Below are 19,127 nucleotides of genomic sequence, written 5' to 3'. Positions count from 1 at the left end.
AATTAAAAGGCCCTATCACGTGCCAAATTACCCCCCACCTTTCTTCCAAAATGCCTTTTTGTAGTATTTCTAAATGGATCTAAAAAATATAGTGCTTTTTCTGTGACATCAGAAACTTCATATATGCAGAATAAGACATGTAACTATTCTTTTGTTTCAAATAAAGTATTGCAGAATTATTTTAAGACAATACTTGCACATAGACATTACATACCTTCGGAAATTTACTATGCAATCTTACCATTTCATATTTTAGCACATTTTTTGAACAACAATAACATTATATAAATCAGTAATTATTTTAATATTATAGTTAATTTTATTTTTCAATATTTTTTTTCGAGATGTAAATGAGAAACATTATTCAAAGCTTGTACATTCCCGGCCATGGAGTAAGCAAAATATAGATCTATAAATGAAGGGTTTAATGTAATTTTAATTCAACTTAAACGTAATTTTTAAAAAAAATTATTTTCTGCAATCAAAAAGAAAAGAAAAAAATATGAATTACCTTCTTTTTTTTTTAAATTAAGAAGACCAATAAAAGAGTTATAAATAAATGCCAAAAAATTTTTTATTAAACTTTTTCATAATTTTACAGCAGAATCAAGATGCGATTAGGTAATTATCTAAAACTAAGTGCTTCATTCAAACTTAATCAAATAAACCCATTTCATATCACAGAATTACTTACAAAAATGACAATACATAAAAAGGGAAGCAGATAAAAATTTTAATGTATAAAAATGAATCACTTGACCTGAAAAAGAAGCAATTAAAATTTAATAAAGAAAAACTTAAAATTACTTAAAAAATAAAGAGCAAAGAAAAATTGCAAACCTACACCAATGTAGAAAAAAATCTTATCTTTCATTTTTTTTAATAATAGTAATACACATAATGAAATTTAAGACTGTCAAAGCTTGTGAAGCAATATTTCTTAAGCATATTATTGTATTTTAAAAAAGTTAACATTATTTAATACAATACTAACCTAATTTTTGAATACCTATGTCTTCTAAATCTTCCCATGTTAAATCAGTAACTTTATCTACAGTGTCATAATTTTGACGACACAAAGTATCATAATACTCATCAAGGCGTAAGAGTGTCAACCATTCCAATAAGTTATCCTAAAGAGGAAAAAATAATTAAAAACATTAAAAAAAATTCTAAATTATATATAAATACTGAAAGAACAAAACAAAGAATTTTTACCAAACTCCTAATTTTGCGGGAAGTTTTTTTTTTTAAAATAAAAGATATTTTAGTGAATTTATGTATTTTCATCAAATCTAATAATTAATAAAAAACTAAATTAGAAAAAATGTGTAGTATTAAACAATATTTTATTTTTAAATCATTTAATTACATACAAATTAAAACTGCAATTCATGCAATTAATAGCTTTGTAGAATAACTCCTAAATCAAATTAATAATAGTAAAAATATATACTCACAGGTTTATATTCTGGAATGCCATCAGCTATATTTAATTTTGCAATTTCGGCTTTTAATTTTCTTCTATGATTTGGTTTTGTAATGCCAATAGCTGTAAGATCCTGTAAAATATGCAATTAAATTATTATCAATTTATTTTCCACTGGGTATTTAAAGTAAATAAATATAAATTGATAATTTATTACTTTCATTTTAAATATTTTACATAGAAAAAAAATTTAAGTTAAAAAAAATTTATTAAATTATCTTTTAAAATAACACTGCATAGCTGCCAACATTTCAAAATAAAAATTTAAGAGATTTTCACTTTAAAAAATTATGTGACTTAAAAAAAAATAAGAATAAAATCATAATAAAAAAAACTCAGCAGTGTACGTTTTAATTAAAATAAAGATTTTTTTAAAACATTAGTAACATTTACACGAATGATAGCAACGTTTTTAGCAAAATTTTACATTTTCATAAGAAACCTATGTATTCTACATCTAACTATTTCCTCCTATGTATTTTTAACATAAAAATATCTCTTTTCTAAGAAATTAAAATTTTCAGCAGAAATAGTAAAACAGGAAAATATTATTAAAAATGCATTTTATTTTTAAAATTTCATATATAAAGTGTATAAATAATTTAAAATAAATAAAAATTATTAATTATACCGGGAAAAAAAATTTTTCTGTGACATGAGATTTCTTAAAAGACTTTAGACACTTTCATATTGTTGATTTCAAATCTGCAATCGTTTTCTCTCTCCAAACAATAATTTTTCAATGATATTATTAGTCTATTTTTCGTTGAAATGTACAAATTTAAAAATGTTATATATAACAGCGGGTTGCATATATGTTGTGACAAACTTCTAGGAGTTAGGGTACATCATCAGGATAAGTATTGCACAGGAAACGGTGCCAAGAAATGTCGTCATATTCCGCTAGGGCCACTTTCCTATTATGAACTGTTTCTTTATGTGCCTCTGAACATGTCATAATAGGGAAGAGTCCCTAGCCACAAACAAATACATTCCTATGTAATTTTAATCTTGATGATGTGGCCCAGATCCCCTTTACTTTTGTCGAAATATTTATGCAATTCCCTGCTACATATAACATTTTTAAACTTGTATATTTGAACAAAAATATAATTTTAAAAAAAAATCCATAGAGGAGCATAGCTAATTTCAGATTTGAAATCCCAATGATAATGATAACCTGAATAAGGCAAGTGTAAGTATTTGCAGGGGTCTGTCCAGACATTTTGTGAAAGGTCCGTTTTTGTAAAATTGTGAAAAAATTACTCGTAATTTGAATATAAAACAAACGTTAAGTAGCAATCTTTCAACCAGGGTCCTGCTTTTGTGAATTTGTGCAAATAGGGTCCTGTTATTGCAAAAAACTTTTTCAAAGAGTTTTTAAATTATAAAGACATACAAGATTATGCTCAACACTGTAAAATTATAATTTAAAAAAATGAAGTTTTAAAAAATAAACAGCAATTACTGCTACTAAATTAGAGATGCAACATACAAATATTTGGTATTTAGCCTATACCATACGCAGAATATTCATTTTGGATGAATAAAGGAAGAAGCGTCTGCGGAAGACAAAACATAGTTCGCTTACAACTGTCTTTCTCCCCCCCTTTCCTGAGAAGGATTTATTCGATTAACAAAACAATAATGAAGATAAACAAATTTGTGAAGGGTCCGATTAAAAGATAAATTATTTTGTGAAGGGTCCGTTTTTAAGTTAAAATATTTTGTGAAAGTTTTATTTTTATGAAAATATATTTTGTGAACCCAAATTTCTTCTAAACAGACCCCTGACCTATGATACCATAAAAATAACAATGAAATAATAAGATAAAGAATACCTCAGGTGTCATTCTGGTAATGGTCGGCATATCGTAGCCTGCCAGCAGGAACAATGGGATGTATTCTTCAAAGTGGAGAGTGGCCAACCAACTACTTAGTACTTCAACATCCTAAAATAAATGAAATTATTATTATTATTTTGCTGCAGTCGACATAAAATGTTTAATGAAATAATAAATTTCACTTTTATTTTTACACTGCTTAATCTACAGATTTTATAATTTTCTAACGTTACTCTGATTTGCTATTTTTAATCTTTGACTACACAATTCTTTTTTGAGGCTTTAAGGAAAAACACAAGCAAGATCATTTTTGCTGAAAAAGAACTTTTTAGGAATGAGTAACAGAGCGTTCATTCGAGAGCAATATTTGTTCAAGAGTAAACACGTATCCTAATAATATATGTAAACTGACTTTTCGTATACAACTTTCTATAAAGAACTGAAAAATAAAATAAAAAGTAGTTTTCCCCCCATTTAATACTGCTTTAAAAGAAGTCATTCGGTTTTTATTAAGATTATAAACAGATATTTAGGATAATGTAAAAAATGACAATTTTCAATGGTATCTAAAGATAATTAAGATTTAATGGATCGTTTAAATTTATGATGCATCCAAATGTGATACTTTTTAACAAATAATGAGTTGTCTGTTTACCCCTTCATTAAACATGAGTTTTTTGCCTGCTCTTTTCTGTGATGCGTTTATGGATCTGAACCATTAAAGTGAAGATAGATTTAATGGCTTATAAGTTAATTTCCATTTAATGGCTTACCTTTAAAGTTAAATATACAACAAAAGGAATTATGCGGTGTTTTCTAAACTAATATTAACTTGAAATCTCCCAAAAAATTAAAAAACTACTATTAAAGATATCATAGAAATCTGAATTAGGAAACTGCGGTTGCTACTGAATGATATTAATTGCATATCAATGATTTTTAACTCTAAAATGGAAGGGAAAACTGAAAGAAAAAAAAGTACTTTTTATTTTCTTTAACACCCTAGGACAGGGTGCGTAGCCAAATCTTGAAACAAAAAATAAGCACAACTATATACATTAACAAAATGCAAAATAATTTTCAAAACGTGAGCATCATAAAATAACTAGTTTCTGACAAAGAACTCTTTTACTTGATTATATTAGCCACCATAAAGAGATCGAAAGGTTTGTCGGTTGATTTCAGAGAGTGGAAAATGAAGCCTGAATTTGAGAATATCTTGCAAAATGCAGCTGCACATGAGAGTGCAAGAATCTCACCGAACCCAGCTCAGTATACGTACATGCGGACAAGCAAAGTATTTCATCAAACATGTAACATGATTGGTGCTTTTATACGCTACGAACCGAAATGCATTGTGTTTGAATGAATTATGAAAACGTTGAATAGTACAATGTGAAAACCACGCTTTTGCATAATAAATATGTGGCGAAAATCGTCATGGTAAAGCAAAAAGTCTCATTTTCAAAAAGGGAAATTTAGGCACTTTTTAAAAATGGCCACTAAAAAAGCACCTTTAAAGGCCTTTAAAATCGAAAATAAGCACCTTTAAGAACTTTTTAAAAACGCTACGGACCATGTATGAGTGGCTGAGACGATTTTGTTATTAAAAATAGATATTAAAATACATAAAAGATTACAATAAATGTAAATAACAATATTAAGATATTTTATCGACAGAAATTTTCATAGATAATAATATTTAATAATATATTTTTATTTTTAAATTCATATGAATTCTAAAATTCAATTAATGTTTTGAATTATAATAGAATTTAAAGAATATTGGTTCTAAAAATATTCGTGCTTAACATAATTAGATACGAATGTTTTTAATGGAATAAACATTAATAATTTATTACGTAAACACTACAAATAAATTATTTGCATTTGCATATAAATACTTTATTGAATGTCTTATGCAAATAAAATTATTGGTACAAAACATTGAATTGTATTTTATAAGCGAGTCACATTTATTACTTTACATAAATGTGAAACCACGCAAAAGCTTTTATAAAATAATATTAAAATTAGAAAAAATTTCAAAAATAGTGACCTTTTTTAATTCATGTTCAGTGCGCAAAAAAAAAAAAAATTTATAATAAATAAACAAATCACCCTGAGTAACTTTTGATCTAATGATGGGATTTTACGCACTAGAACTCAAATTTATTGGTTTTCGGGGGTATGTTAAATAATTTGTGTAGATGATATTTTAAGTTATGAAATCAGACACAAAAACATACTTTTTCTGAATAAACATACCTTTTATAGACGGAGTTGGAATCTTGATTCCCAAAGTAAAGGGGGTAGATGCTGTCTGGGAAATTAGTTCCAATAGTTTGGTCAGGAGAACGGTTTAAAGCTTGGATGTTAAATTTACTTTTTTTGTATTGTGCTATACCTGAGAACTTTCTAATCGAATTGAAAAATTATTACGCACAATTATATAATTCATCAAACGGTAATTTCAAGCAAAGAGTATACTTTAATAATGAATTATAATTTTTTATTATTTTAATTATTTACAGTTGAAAATATTTTTTGAATTAGAAGGTAAACAATTTGTTACATCATTTTAAGGAATGTAATTTTATATGGTAAAATTTCAGCAAAATCGGTCAAATAGCTCTTGAGAAATCGAATTATAAATATATGACTTTTTTTAAAATTCGATTTCATAGTAACTTACTTATTAGACAGTTTGCGTTCAAATTATTAATTTTTCTAAATAAACTTATAATATTTAAAATGATGTAAAATTTCAAAATATTACAACCATTATGAAATAATAGATATAACGAAAAAATTCTCCAAATATACCGACAAACGCAAAAAGTAAAATTAACATTTAAAGAGTCCAAACTTTGGACAGTTCTCCTAACCAAACTTGCGACCATATTTCCCAAATTGCGACTACTCCGATAGTTTAGAAGTCATCCCCGTAGACAATTAAGTTTGAGTCCTAGTACGCGAAAATCAGATCATTAGATCAAAGGTTATTCAGAATAATTCGTACTGTATCATACTGTACATCAATCCATCAATAAAATTTCATTTCCATACTGTACATCAATAAAATTAATAAAACATCAAAATTAATAAAACATCAAAAGCAATATAAAAAAAAAACATATTTCTCTTTAAAATGTATGGAAATGATAAAGTAAAGCACATTAACTGATTCAATAAATTCGTATAAAAAATCTAATTCAATAAATTTGTAGAAAAAAGTTATAAATAGCAGTTGGAAATAAAATTAAATGGTTCAAGTTGAAAAAGCAAAGGGATAGTTATAAATTTATGTCAAAGTTAGCGTAAAACACTAGCAAAAAATTTTGATTTGATATGTTTGGTAGGTTTATATTGAGTTATAAAAAATAATAATAATCTTCTGTGACATTTTTAAGATAGAATCTTCAATTTGAGGGGCAATATTGAGAAAAAAGAGCTATTGAAACTGCCCACAGCCGAAAATGTTGGCAAGATGCCAATGTGTAAATTCTTTTTATCTTTCAATTTTAAGCTTGTTTTCGTTTTCAAGTAATTTTTTTCTATTTTTTCTTTCGTTTAGCTGCTTTTGCTGTAAAAACATTTGGATCGTTGCCAAATATGCACTGTCTGTCAAGTTTGATCTATTATGAGAGAGCTACTTAAGAAACACTACAAGTTACAAGAGCATTAGGCTTAAAAAGGAGTCTGGTTCGTTTTTTCTTTCCTTCAATAGCTCCCTAAGGATGTTTAAAAATTCTTTCATATTATGTTTTTTCTCTTTTGCAAGAAATTTCTCTTCTTAAGTCTTTTATCCTTCAAAAACGATTCACACGGCTCACCTCTGATATTTTCCTCAACAAAATTTAATACATCGCTTTAATTAACTAGTTTTTGGTATAACGTAAGCATGCGAATTAAGTCTTAATTAATGAATGAATATATTATTGCTTCCGTTATATAAACAAAGTTAATTTCCCCATGGTAAATACTCCATTAGAATCATCAAAAGAAACGGATTGCAGAGAATATTTTTTAAATAATTAGGCATAGGAAAACTTAATATGAAATGTAATCAGTTAATTTATATTTTATAATTAATACAAGTATAGCTACTATTCTATCTCATTTATTCATATGAATAAATAAGATAGAATATATTTTAAAGCTAAAGTTGTTAAGAAATTATCATAGTAATAAATAGATTTTTGGCAATAACGTACTCAATTTTTTGTTCTGTTATTTTATGTCATTAAAACAAATATTAAAGAGAATAAGCTTTTTTTTTTCTTTATAAACAAAATTCAAGAAAGGATGACTTTAAATAAATTAGCCACTTTAAAGTTAATGTCGATTAGAAGATAAATTTTCAAAACGAAAGTTTCTGATGCACATTAATACGATTTTTCAAATTAAACTTGAAAATTGGAAAAACATTTTTGAACACTGAATTAAAAATCCTCAGGGCATCAAATATACGATTAAATACCGTTTTTTTTTTAATAGATTTTTTAATTTTTACAACTAGTAGATAGGTAAACAAAAACATTTACTTTCTGGCATGAGTCGATTATTTAAATTTAATTTCAAAGTTAACTTGAAACTAATTTTAATGCGAAATATATGTAATAGTTTCCAAACTTCAAACTAAATAGTTACGTTTCGCATTTTATTAAAATTTAATTTTCAAAACGAGCATATATATATATATATATATATATATATGCAGAACCATAACATCAATAGTNTATATATATATATATATATGCGCCTCGCGAGGAGGGGAAAAAAATCGCAGGTGTAAGTCATGCTACTGTAAAACTGTTTCCCTGCATGGACTAATATGTTGCTGAGAAAAAAAGATATGTCAGGTTATCAGTATTAGCACGTGATGTTCATGGTATACGAGTACACGAAATAGGCAGTACACGAGTGCCTAAGTTAAGTATCAATTAAATAATCTGATTCTCGCTTATTGCAAATTAGTTACTCATTACTCTGAAATAGATAGGAATTTTCAGAAAATAAAATAAAAACAACTAGATATTTAACTTTAGAATCATATTTCCGAAAAGGTCAGCGACACAAATGAGGGAAAGAAGGAACAGTAAAAATAGGTAACAAATCTTCGTAGAGAAAGTATAGGCCAAATTAGAAATTATTGTTAGGTAAATTTTACCCCATTATTTAGGACAAGTAACCCGAAGAACAAACATTAAGTACATTGAGATTGAAATTAACCATAGAAATATTCAAATGCTAATCGTGTCAAATAATAATATTTAATATCCATTAAATTTAAGGATATAGACCGAGCAATAAATACTGTGTAGACTACTTAACTTTATTTACTTCAAATAATTAATGAAAATTTTTCAAATTTTTTTTTCTTAGATAAGCATTTTGATTTTTGACAATTCAATTAAAAAAGAAAATAATAGGATTTTCATAATTAACAATAAAATAATAATTTATAACATTTGAAGTTAAATAATGCAAAAAAATCAAAAATACTTATTACATCGTTATTTTGGCCAATTTAATAGTCAATAAATTCTACAGATTGTGCTTATTATGTATATTTAATAATATTTATTACTTATTAAATTTAAGGCAATGAACATATTAATGATCAATAAGCACTTTTTTAAAATTACAATAATTAACTTATGGACATTTTTCGAGAAAAAATACTTAATAGTAAGTATTCCGGTTTATGAAAATTTAAATTAAAAGAATTAAATAAGTCATTCATATTTTTTTTTAAAGTTAACCATAACATAATAACTTCACAAATACTATTTTCTTCTGAAATTTCTTTTTGTCACCTATGTAACACCGCGAAGTCGTGTTACAGAAAGTGAATAGCCCAATATTTGCGGGCGCTTTTGGTTTTATACAACTCTGCCATATAAGAATAATTAACTAAGAAATAAACAAATTAATTATTAATTAATATTTAAAATTCTAATAATGAGCAGTACTCGAAAACCGTTTCTCTGCAAAGATCAGTATTGCACAAGGAAAACAATATCAAAATCTTCATGAGAAATATACAAATTTCCACCAAAAAAAAAAATTATATTGTATGCATATATAAGTAGTATAACAAATTTTAGTATTTCATGTTGTATTGTTTTTATTACAATTAAAAATGTTCCTCAAATATTCAATCGTAAAAAATTTAAAGGACAAAACTGTAGACTCAAGCTTTAAATATGCATACCTTTATCTAAAGCATAAACTTAATCAGCTTATTTTGTTTAAAATTAAACCTCATCAGCTTATTTTGTTTAAGATTTTTTGACACATTACTATTTTTAGTTTGTTTTTAAACTCGAACGTAAATTAGTCCATGATCTAAATCCTTAAATTTAGAGGGTTAGGCTTCAAAAATTAAATTTGTAATTTTTTTTTAAGGAATATTTTTTGCAACATGCTATTTTTGAACTTGAATAGTAACTATACTAGCAGTATATATTTAATCTCTTTACTGATAAGGCTTGTATGTAAAACCAGTCAAAATGTCGAATACATGGACAAAAAACTTTAAAAGTAACACCTAGATCTGAAAATAACCACTCGCCAGCCACATGGCGAGTCAACAAAAAAAGTGGCGGTTTAAATTAAATAAACAACCGGTCATTAAATTAAATAAACAACCTATTTTATTTATTTACTCATTTTTAATTATTAATTTATTTATATATTTATTTATTTAATTATTATTACTACTATTTTTGTTTTTGTTTAATGAAAAAAAGTACATCAATGCAAAAAGACATTGGAAAGCCCAATTTTTTTTATTAAAATGTCCAATCTCTCCATTCAAAATTTTGATCCTTCAGAATCCATAAATTCGTGATGGAAAGATTCATGTAAAAGGTGAGTTCTTTAATAATGCACAGATTTCAAAGTTGTAATGTATACATAAAATGTATTTTGCCTTCCAAATATTTTTAAATATCAGAATGTTTAACTGAATTTTGTCACATATTTATATCATTTTTCATTGTTGAATTAACTTTTTATAGCCCTAGAATATTCTAATATGAATTTTTTTCAAAATAAATAAATAAATAAACAAATATAATTAAATTTAAACAAAAAAAAAGTTTGTAAAAAGTGGCTATTAAATGAAAAGGATCTATCGATATAGGTCTTTGACCCGTTAAGTTTGAGGGAAAAGTGGCTAATTTAATAAGTCATTAGAGTTGACCGGCCACTGGCTACCAACTGAAAATTTCAATTTTCACCACCAGTATATTGAGACTTTGGTTCGGATATTTGTTACTAAAAAGAGGTGTCAAAATGTTAAGATTTCTTTTAACAATAACAATCTAAAACACGCCATTCAATTTCATCAGATTTTGTAGGTTTCAATTTTTTTTAGAGCACAGCATTTTTAATTTCAAATCTTTTTTTTAAATTTATTTTTTAGGGTAGTCAAAACTTTTTTTTTTTTTAACTAAATGATATATGATTTCAATGCAAGTAATCAATTAAAATTCCATTCTTTAAATATATATTATAACACTTAGAAGGTGTGGGGACATAAAAATGATTCCGCTCTGGTAATCGCTCATACATAAACAAAGAATAACATTAAAAAAAAGCATGACAAAAAATGTTATTTGCATAAATATTCAAATAAAAATAAGGTGAAAAAAGAAAAGCTGGCAAGAGGACGAATAAATGTTTGCGATTTTTCAGAAATCTCCTCTCGCCTGGCAGGAGGCTTTCAATCGAGGATAAGATGCCATGGTTGGCTAGGAACGATCCTGGGATCAGGTGGTGGGGTATCTGGAGCATGGTACTAAAGCACATCCTACGTTCCCGAACCCTATTCCCCGGTGCAATTTCTGCAATCAATAGAAACCCGCGAGGGGTCGTTAGTCGGAAAGGAATTAAATCAGGGTTTCCCTTTCGCTGGATAATGTGACTTAACTCCAGTGAGCGGGGACAAATATGCATCCACTTTTGTGTCACATAAATTGGATCATCATTATCTTCAGTATTCTTAATACTATAAATGCAAAGCAAACTAGATTTAAACCATTGTTTTACAAAGCTACAGATGCATTCACAAACTGAGGGTAGATTTGTCATTTTGTTCAAGCGCAGATAAACCCATTATTGCAAATGAATGAACCAATTTGGCTTAAATTGCCATACTGTCGGGGGAAAATATGCTGAACGGTAATTGATGTACCTTAAAATAACGGTAACTTTTTAATACCCAGATAAACAACTTCCTGCATTGAAAAATCATCATCTATATTATAATTTTTTCCATATACTTTTATCTTTTAATTTATTATCTTATACTCAATTTCATAAGAAAATAAATTCCCTGAGCAGAAGTCCATAGCAGAAATTCGTAGTAAACACAATAAAGCAACATATCTGAGAACACAAGAAAATAAAGATTTGGGGCACGAAACATAGTTAATAAAACTTTAAAACATGAAAAAATATAAGTCATTACGTCAATACAAAATCGCTATCTCTTTTTTAAGAAATTATTCACAAGGAATCAAAAATACATAGTATTTGGTTGATTAAAAAAATAAATAAAAACTTATGATTTTGGGGGGATTCCTTAAAAAATTATTTTAGGGAAAATAAAGAAGGGATTGAAAATTTTCCTTTTTTCGGATTTTTGACAAAATTTTACTTTTTTCGGATTTTTGACAAAAAATTTCCTTTTTTCGGATTTTTGACAAAAATTTTCCTTTTCTCTAAGACGTCCCTGATTTTTTTAAAAGTAATTTCCAATGGTTTTTCCCGAGGCGTATTAACTCTATTTATAGTTTTTTTACTTTTTATTTTATTTTAAATAAAAAATCGAAATTGCAACTAGATAAAAGCTTTTTAGATTTGCACAAACAAAAATAAAAATAAATAAAAACAGCTCAAGAAATGTCAAAGCTTTTTCTGGAAGTAATCTTTCTGAAAGTTTTAAAATTTAAAAGCCATTTTCAAATACATACTCAAAATAGCTGGAGACTCATGCTTTTTAAAATAAGTCTACAATCCGTATCATGTAAATTTGGTATAAAATATCATGTTACATGAATTAAATAAAAATTATGATTTTATTTCCAATACAATCTTTGATTTAATGAGAATTTTTTGATTTTGTTTTGCTAAAGAAAAAAGGAAAACACCAAACAATTACTTTTTGATACTGAATGATGACAGTGATTTATCGATTAAATGAGAGAGAAAAAGTTTCGGATATCTGGAGCTAGTATTAATTTCCGGAGGGGAAATAAAACAGATAAACTAGGAAAAGGAAGAAGTAATGCGCATCTTTTTTGTAGCAAATAATTCATCAAAGATTTTTTTTTTAATCGTTATAAGTATATATTGATCTGCATTTTTCCTGCCATTCAACATTTAATACACAGTAAACTTATATGAAATGGTCTGATAATCAAAATGAATTAGAGACAAAATAATTTCAATTTTTTTTCTTAATTTCACACGAATGCAAACTTTACATTTATAAATTCTATTGTAAATGCATGTACTTTTCAAACTTTACAGGATACTAATGACGAAATTGTTGATAAATATTTCTTTCCGTTTCCGTGTGATATGCTGCTCCTGAGTCTTTTACCATTCCATAGCGCAGTGTTTCCCAAACTTATGACTTTTGTGTACCCTTTCTAAATTTTTCGTAACGCTGTGTACCACTAATAAAAAAAATGAATTTATTTTTTACTGTAAAAAAATTGCACAAAGTTGAAAATCACAACTGGCTGTTGACACCACTAATTAATAACTGCTAACTCAGCAAAAAATAGCCAATAGAAAAATAGTAATCGTAAAATTTAGCTTCATTTTTAAATAAAAATGTTTGAAATTTTCGTTTGTTTCAAGATATTTCGCATAAAAACGTGTACTCCTGCTAAACTATTCCCGTACCCCTGGGGGTATGCGTACCACACTTTGGGAAGCACTGCCATAGCGTATAGTTAAAAAAAAAACTAAGACTTATATCTCAATACCGCAAATAAGTTTAGTAACACCTTAAAGCATCAAAAAAAATTTAAAAATTAAACTACATATCATTTTATGTTTCACATTATTTTTATTATCAAAAGCATCTAATCATTAATCATATATTTACTCTTTTTCCAAGAACAATTCGTTCCATTTTATATTAAATTATGTTTTAATTTTTTATGAAGCAAATTTATAGGTTCTAAGAAGTTTAAACTTTTATAGTCCGCTTTATGACAGTTTATTATGGGCAGTTCAAAATACGTTAAGCGAAAAAAAAACCTTAATTGTTCGTTTTTAAATGAAAACTATAAAACTGATATGATACACATAAGCATTTATTAGATCTTTTTTAAGACACCATACTACAGAATAAAAATGATAACGCATTACGAAAAAGAAGCACCGTCCTTCATCAGGAGGTTATAAAAATTACCTGAAATCTCATGAAATTATCTGATTGAAAGTACACCATTTTCAATACGCATAGTTATTTTTATAGTGTAATATGGAATCTTACAAGGAGAAAATAAATATTCGTGTTTATTTTAAGTCTATGTCACAGAAATAAACTATAAAGGAAAATTAAAATGCAATCAATTCGTTAAAATGTAGTCAAATATGCTCTTAAAAAATTTATCATTAAGAAAAAGATACATTTTTATTGTCAACGTGTGTTCCTTAAATGTAAAAACCATATTGAACTTAATAAAAAAAAATTCTTTTCGTACTTTCTGTAAACTTATATCATATAAAATAATTTGTTCAACAGCTTTTCTAAATTTAGGAAATTTGAAGAAGTTTTAGAAATTATAGAGAGTTGGGAGGCATGAATATTCCAATTTTACTCATATTTTTCAGGAATAAATATTTTTTACCTCATTCCATCAAATACTATTCATGTTTTTTCATATGCTCCAAAAGCTTATTTTTCCATTTTAGCGCAAAAATTAAATTTTCGAAACTTGTAAAAAATTTTAATTAAAGAATTTTATAGAAATTTTGCAAATTTAAACAACGAGGTGTTCCCAACGAACAATTTAATATAAGAAGACTAAGAACTTAATTCTGTAATGGACCATCTAGTTATTTAAGAAATACGAAACTTGGGAGAACATAAAAAAAAGTCGCACCAACAATTTCTAAGTATATCTATACAAGCGTTCTCTAACCATCTTAAATAGTATTTCCAAATGGCATCGTGCATTGATACAAGAGCATTGTAAATAACTCTACTTTTAACACGGTGCGTAGTCAAATCTTTCAACAAAAAAAGCACATTTTAAGCACTTTTTTAGCACTCAAAAAATATTTTTAAGCACTATATACAATAACAAAATTCAAAATAATTTTCGAAGACTTTCTATGATCATGATGAAATCTGACATCTAGTTTCCGACAAGCAACACTTTTCTTGATTATATTAGTCACCATAAAAAGATCCGAGAGATTTTTCGGTTCGAAAAATGAGGGTGGAAAATGAAGCCTGAAATTGAGAATATCTAGCAACATGCAGCAGAGTTGTACATGAGACTACTAGAATCTCACCGGACCCAGCTCAGTACACGCACTTGCGGACAAGCAAGTATTTCATCAAGCATGTAAAATGATTGCAGCTTTCATACGCTATGGACCGACGGAAGGCCGAAATGGATTGTGTTTGAATGAATTATGAAAACGTTGAATAGAACAATGTGAAATGAACGCTTTTGCATAATACGTGCCGAAAAACGACATGGTAAAGAAAAAAAAGTCTCTTTTTCGAAAAAAGAAAATCAAACGATGAAAAAAGCACCTTTAAGGGCTTTCAAAAACAAAAATAAGCATCTTTATGCACTTTTTAAAAACACTACGCACCATGTTTTAACTTCATAAACGCTTTAATTTTCCTGAGAAGCATACATATTGTCTCTTCCTACAATACCTAAAACATCACATTTTTATCAAATTCTGTTCTGTTAAAATATTGCGAATGCTCTGTTAAATATGAATAAACCTTAGAGTTACGATTTGGTTTGAGTTATCCTGTCAACTATTTACGACACGATGAAATGTAGGGCAAAAAATTCCGCGGTAATAATATTTTACGTTACATTATCAGAGGTTTTTAAATAACTTCAATAATTAACAAGTTCTAACTATAAATGTTTCTGCATACTTGGGGTAAAATAATAAGGCAGATTAAATTTTTGATTTGTTTTGATTTAACATATTTTAGAATTTTCACATCAAATCTATAATGCTAATGTTCATAATTATTATCATTTTGATTTCCCCCCAAAAAAATCGCGGGCAACTGGTATCAAAAATGTGTGTGAAGCAACGAAAAGCTGAAAATAAAGCAATTTTCAAATAAAATAAAAGAAATATAACGCTGAATTTTTCATTAGCTTGTGAAACAGAATACCATTTCCTGAATGAAATAAAAGGAGAGGATGGAGATGAACTTACGTGACGTATGGGATTTTTCGAGGCAGGGGTGACTAGATCCCTATGGATCCCAGCAGGAGGATCGTTACGGATAGCTGGCTGCATCAAGAAATCACATGAGCTCCAGACAATGCAGGACCATAACTACAAAATTCTTCTCCCCAACCACCGCCACACCATTCAAAGAAAAAAAAAAGACACACTTCCGGGCAAGAGTCACACCCACATAGGAGGGGGGAGGGAGAAACAGCTTCAGCATCCGATTTACATCTTTCAGGAGATGAGCATCAACAAGAAAGTTTTTTTTTTACTTGTTCTTTCTTCTCCGACAGAGTAAATAATCTTTCAACAGGCTCGTTATAATCCTTCTTTTCTTTTAGTCCCAGCAGCTATTATTTCACTTTAATGTCGTGAATAATACTTTTACTTCTTAACTTCCACTCAAAAAAGTAAAACAAGTACACAGTGCAGAATTGCTATACAAATTCAATATTATGAAGGCAAGAATTTGTTTCTAAAATTAGGAAGCAGTTTCGAGTGAAAAAATATTTTTTTCTTATACATTCAATTTAAAAAAAAACATATCCAAACAGTGATGGACGAAACGAAGTTGTTGCATTTGTACACGAAAACTTATCACAAATTTAACACACAGCAGACGAGCTTAACAATCATTATAAAAAATTAAAAATCATTTACAAAGTAAACAACGGGATAAAAAATTGTGCAGCATTTAAGAAAACAGTTCACACTTTGAAAATGGAAGAACTTGAAATTAAGGCGTTGTGAACGGTATCAGAGCAATACGTGTAGCACAGTATCCAGTATTTTGTGGAGAAGTGTTATTACTATCCAACAGGTATTTAAAAACACGAACGTTTCAGCTTCAACAAATTAGGTACATCAATATATCACAGGTTATAAACAATACAACAGATATAAACGCAGAAAAAAAAATCAATGCGACTTGACGGGAAAAACAGAGCTGGAAAACAAATAAATAGCAGACGATTTTATAAGAACTGGACACTATATTTTCAAACGGTTCCAATGTTGGGAGTTTCTCGCTTTTGCAATTTGCGGGATGCTTTCAAGATATCTTACGAAATGTTGCGCTTTGATGAACAGCATTGTTAGACAGAACCATGAGTTGATGTAGTATTAAGTGGCATGTAAAAAAGCTGGGCTTGACGAAGCAGCGTTCACGCCCGGCGTTTTTCTCCATCACTCGCGTTTGGGAAAACGAGGAAGAGGGAGCGGGAACTGTTCCTTGTAAGCCAGTTGCTCATTCTGAGTTAGGGTTGCTACATTTCCGATCGCCAAATCGAAAGGGAAAAGGTGCCAAGGTGAAAAGAGCAAGAAATTAAAGATGTTGTGGATCAAATGATGTCCCTGAACTTGAATTCTCCTGATCAAGTTACAAAAACAAGTATAAACTGTATCGAGCTCTGTTTTGAACCGTGGGAGAAGTGTGATTAAAATTAGAATTAATAAGACTGACTAAATTAATTTAGGTAATGCTTAATTAAAGTAATTAAATGACTCACGTACTCAATAGCAGTTTTTTTAAGAATTGTGTACATGTTTTTGGTTACTTTAGTCCCACTTTTACTTGTCAGAAAAATAAGCAAACCGTATGAGCTTTAATTTTTATAAAAAATTTTTTGACCAAAATTGAAATTTAGTTCTTGGTGAGCAATATTTACACACTTTGTCAAAAAAAAATAATAATAAATAAATAAAGCAAATAACCCTTCAATATTCTTTTATAACTGTGACTGTAATTGAATTTAGAGATCAATGGATTGGGAAATGACATGTTTATTACATCACACAGACAGAGAGTAACACAGTGGGTAAGTACACTAGGAAAGGACTAATAAAAGAGAACAACAGAGTTAAGGATTCACTTAAGTTAGAGTTAAGGATTTACTTAATAGCCTTTTTTTTGGCTCAAACTCAACGTTCAAACAGAGCATTCGGATTGCATGCGGATATAGAAGAAAGCTGCTTTAGCAAATAAATGCGATTACAAGTTTTTCCTCAACGAAAATCACTTTATTATTAACTCATACTGGTTATGAGAAGAGAAAAGTTTAAATAAAGTAAGATAACTTCATCTTCCACTACAACACATAAACCACCCTTTTTCTTCATATAACAAAATAAACCATTTTTTCTCTATACACATTAATCCCTTTTAAGATTTCCAATTACGATTTCTGTTTATGAATGTTTCGAATTAAGATTTCTAATCACTAAATTACCTAATTACGAATTTAAGTGTTATTTTTAGAGATGAAAAAATATTAATAACACTAATTAAATAAACAGTAACATTTAACCATTATTTAAATTTTTTCTGTAGTTTAATTAAGTGTTTTGCTATCAAGTACCGTAATGATTATTACAAATTTTTCTACAGCAGCAATAGGTGTGATTAACAACCTGAATCTATTTTTGCGCAAAGGTATTTTGCTATTTACTGAAAGTAGTTGAATATGAAAATGAAACTGTATGAGCTAGTCACCTTGTGTTCGACAGCATGTATATTATTTTGCGCTCAGTACATTGTATTATTCGTTATTAAATCCCTATTAGTTAACTTCCCTAAATTACAATGAATTATAGGATTATAAAGCTTCCGACTCAGGATTAGAAGGTTTTTCTTCCATTATATTCTATTCCCAAAAACAAACACCGCGGAGCAATTCTAAGAAATAAAGAATATAACTGTCAAATCAAACGTTGCCAATAACTATGCTAATATAAAAAAAACTATTACAGAGAAATATTAATTAGGTTTAAAAATGGAGAAATAAAAGTCGAAAAAAAATTAGTTTAGATTTAAAAATGAAAAAGTAAAAATCGAAAAAAAATGAGTTTCGTTAAAATTGACTTAATTTTTAACTTAATTCGGAAATGATACAAAAACTGTATTAAATTGCAGATAATTAAAATTGAAACGAAAAATTTATTGTCTGAAACATCACTAGATGTATTAATAAAATTTTAACGCAATTTATGAGAAATTAATTAATATTTTAATTAGAAATCTCGGTGATCAGGAAAAAAATAGGAATGAATGTGTTATACTAATATAAATGACCCATTTTCTAATAGAAATGACCGCTTTATATTTGAATTATAAGTGATATTTAATGATTTTTTTTCTCGATTTTTTAACTTCAGGGACTTGCATTTTAAAACCGATTACATAATTTTACTTTTATTCCTCACAATGTCCAAAAATATTATTATTAATTATTCATAATGATTATTATAATCAAGCTACAATCAATCAAAATTAAGGAGAAACAATTATTCAAAATATTAATAATAATTAAAAAATTTCAATT

General features: G+C 27.6%; 1 protein-coding gene across 1 annotated transcript in view; it reads right to left on the bottom strand.

Moving 5' to 3' along the window:
• LOC107452725 (caskin-1) overlaps window positions 1–19,127 on the bottom strand; it is a 133,676-nt gene that overhangs the window by 7,369 nt on the left and 107,180 nt on the right. Inside the window, exons 7-9 of the mRNA XM_043057155.2 lie at window positions 3,331–3,441; window positions 1,461–1,562; window positions 995–1,133 (exon numbers count right to left, since the gene is read on the bottom strand). Of these exons, the coding sequence (XP_042913089.1) occupies window positions 995–1,133; window positions 1,461–1,562; window positions 3,331–3,441 (352 nt within the window). The remainder of the gene's footprint in view (window positions 1–994; window positions 1,134–1,460; window positions 1,563–3,330; window positions 3,442–19,127) is intronic.

The sequence above is a fragment of the Parasteatoda tepidariorum genome, chromosome 2, assembly GCF_043381705.1.
Source record: "Parasteatoda tepidariorum isolate YZ-2023 chromosome 2, CAS_Ptep_4.0, whole genome shotgun sequence".
Lineage (NCBI taxonomy): Eukaryota > Metazoa > Arthropoda > Arachnida > Araneae > Theridiidae > Parasteatoda > Parasteatoda tepidariorum.
Note: the sequence above shows the minus strand (reverse complement) of the source record. Positions and strands in the feature narration are given on the sequence as shown.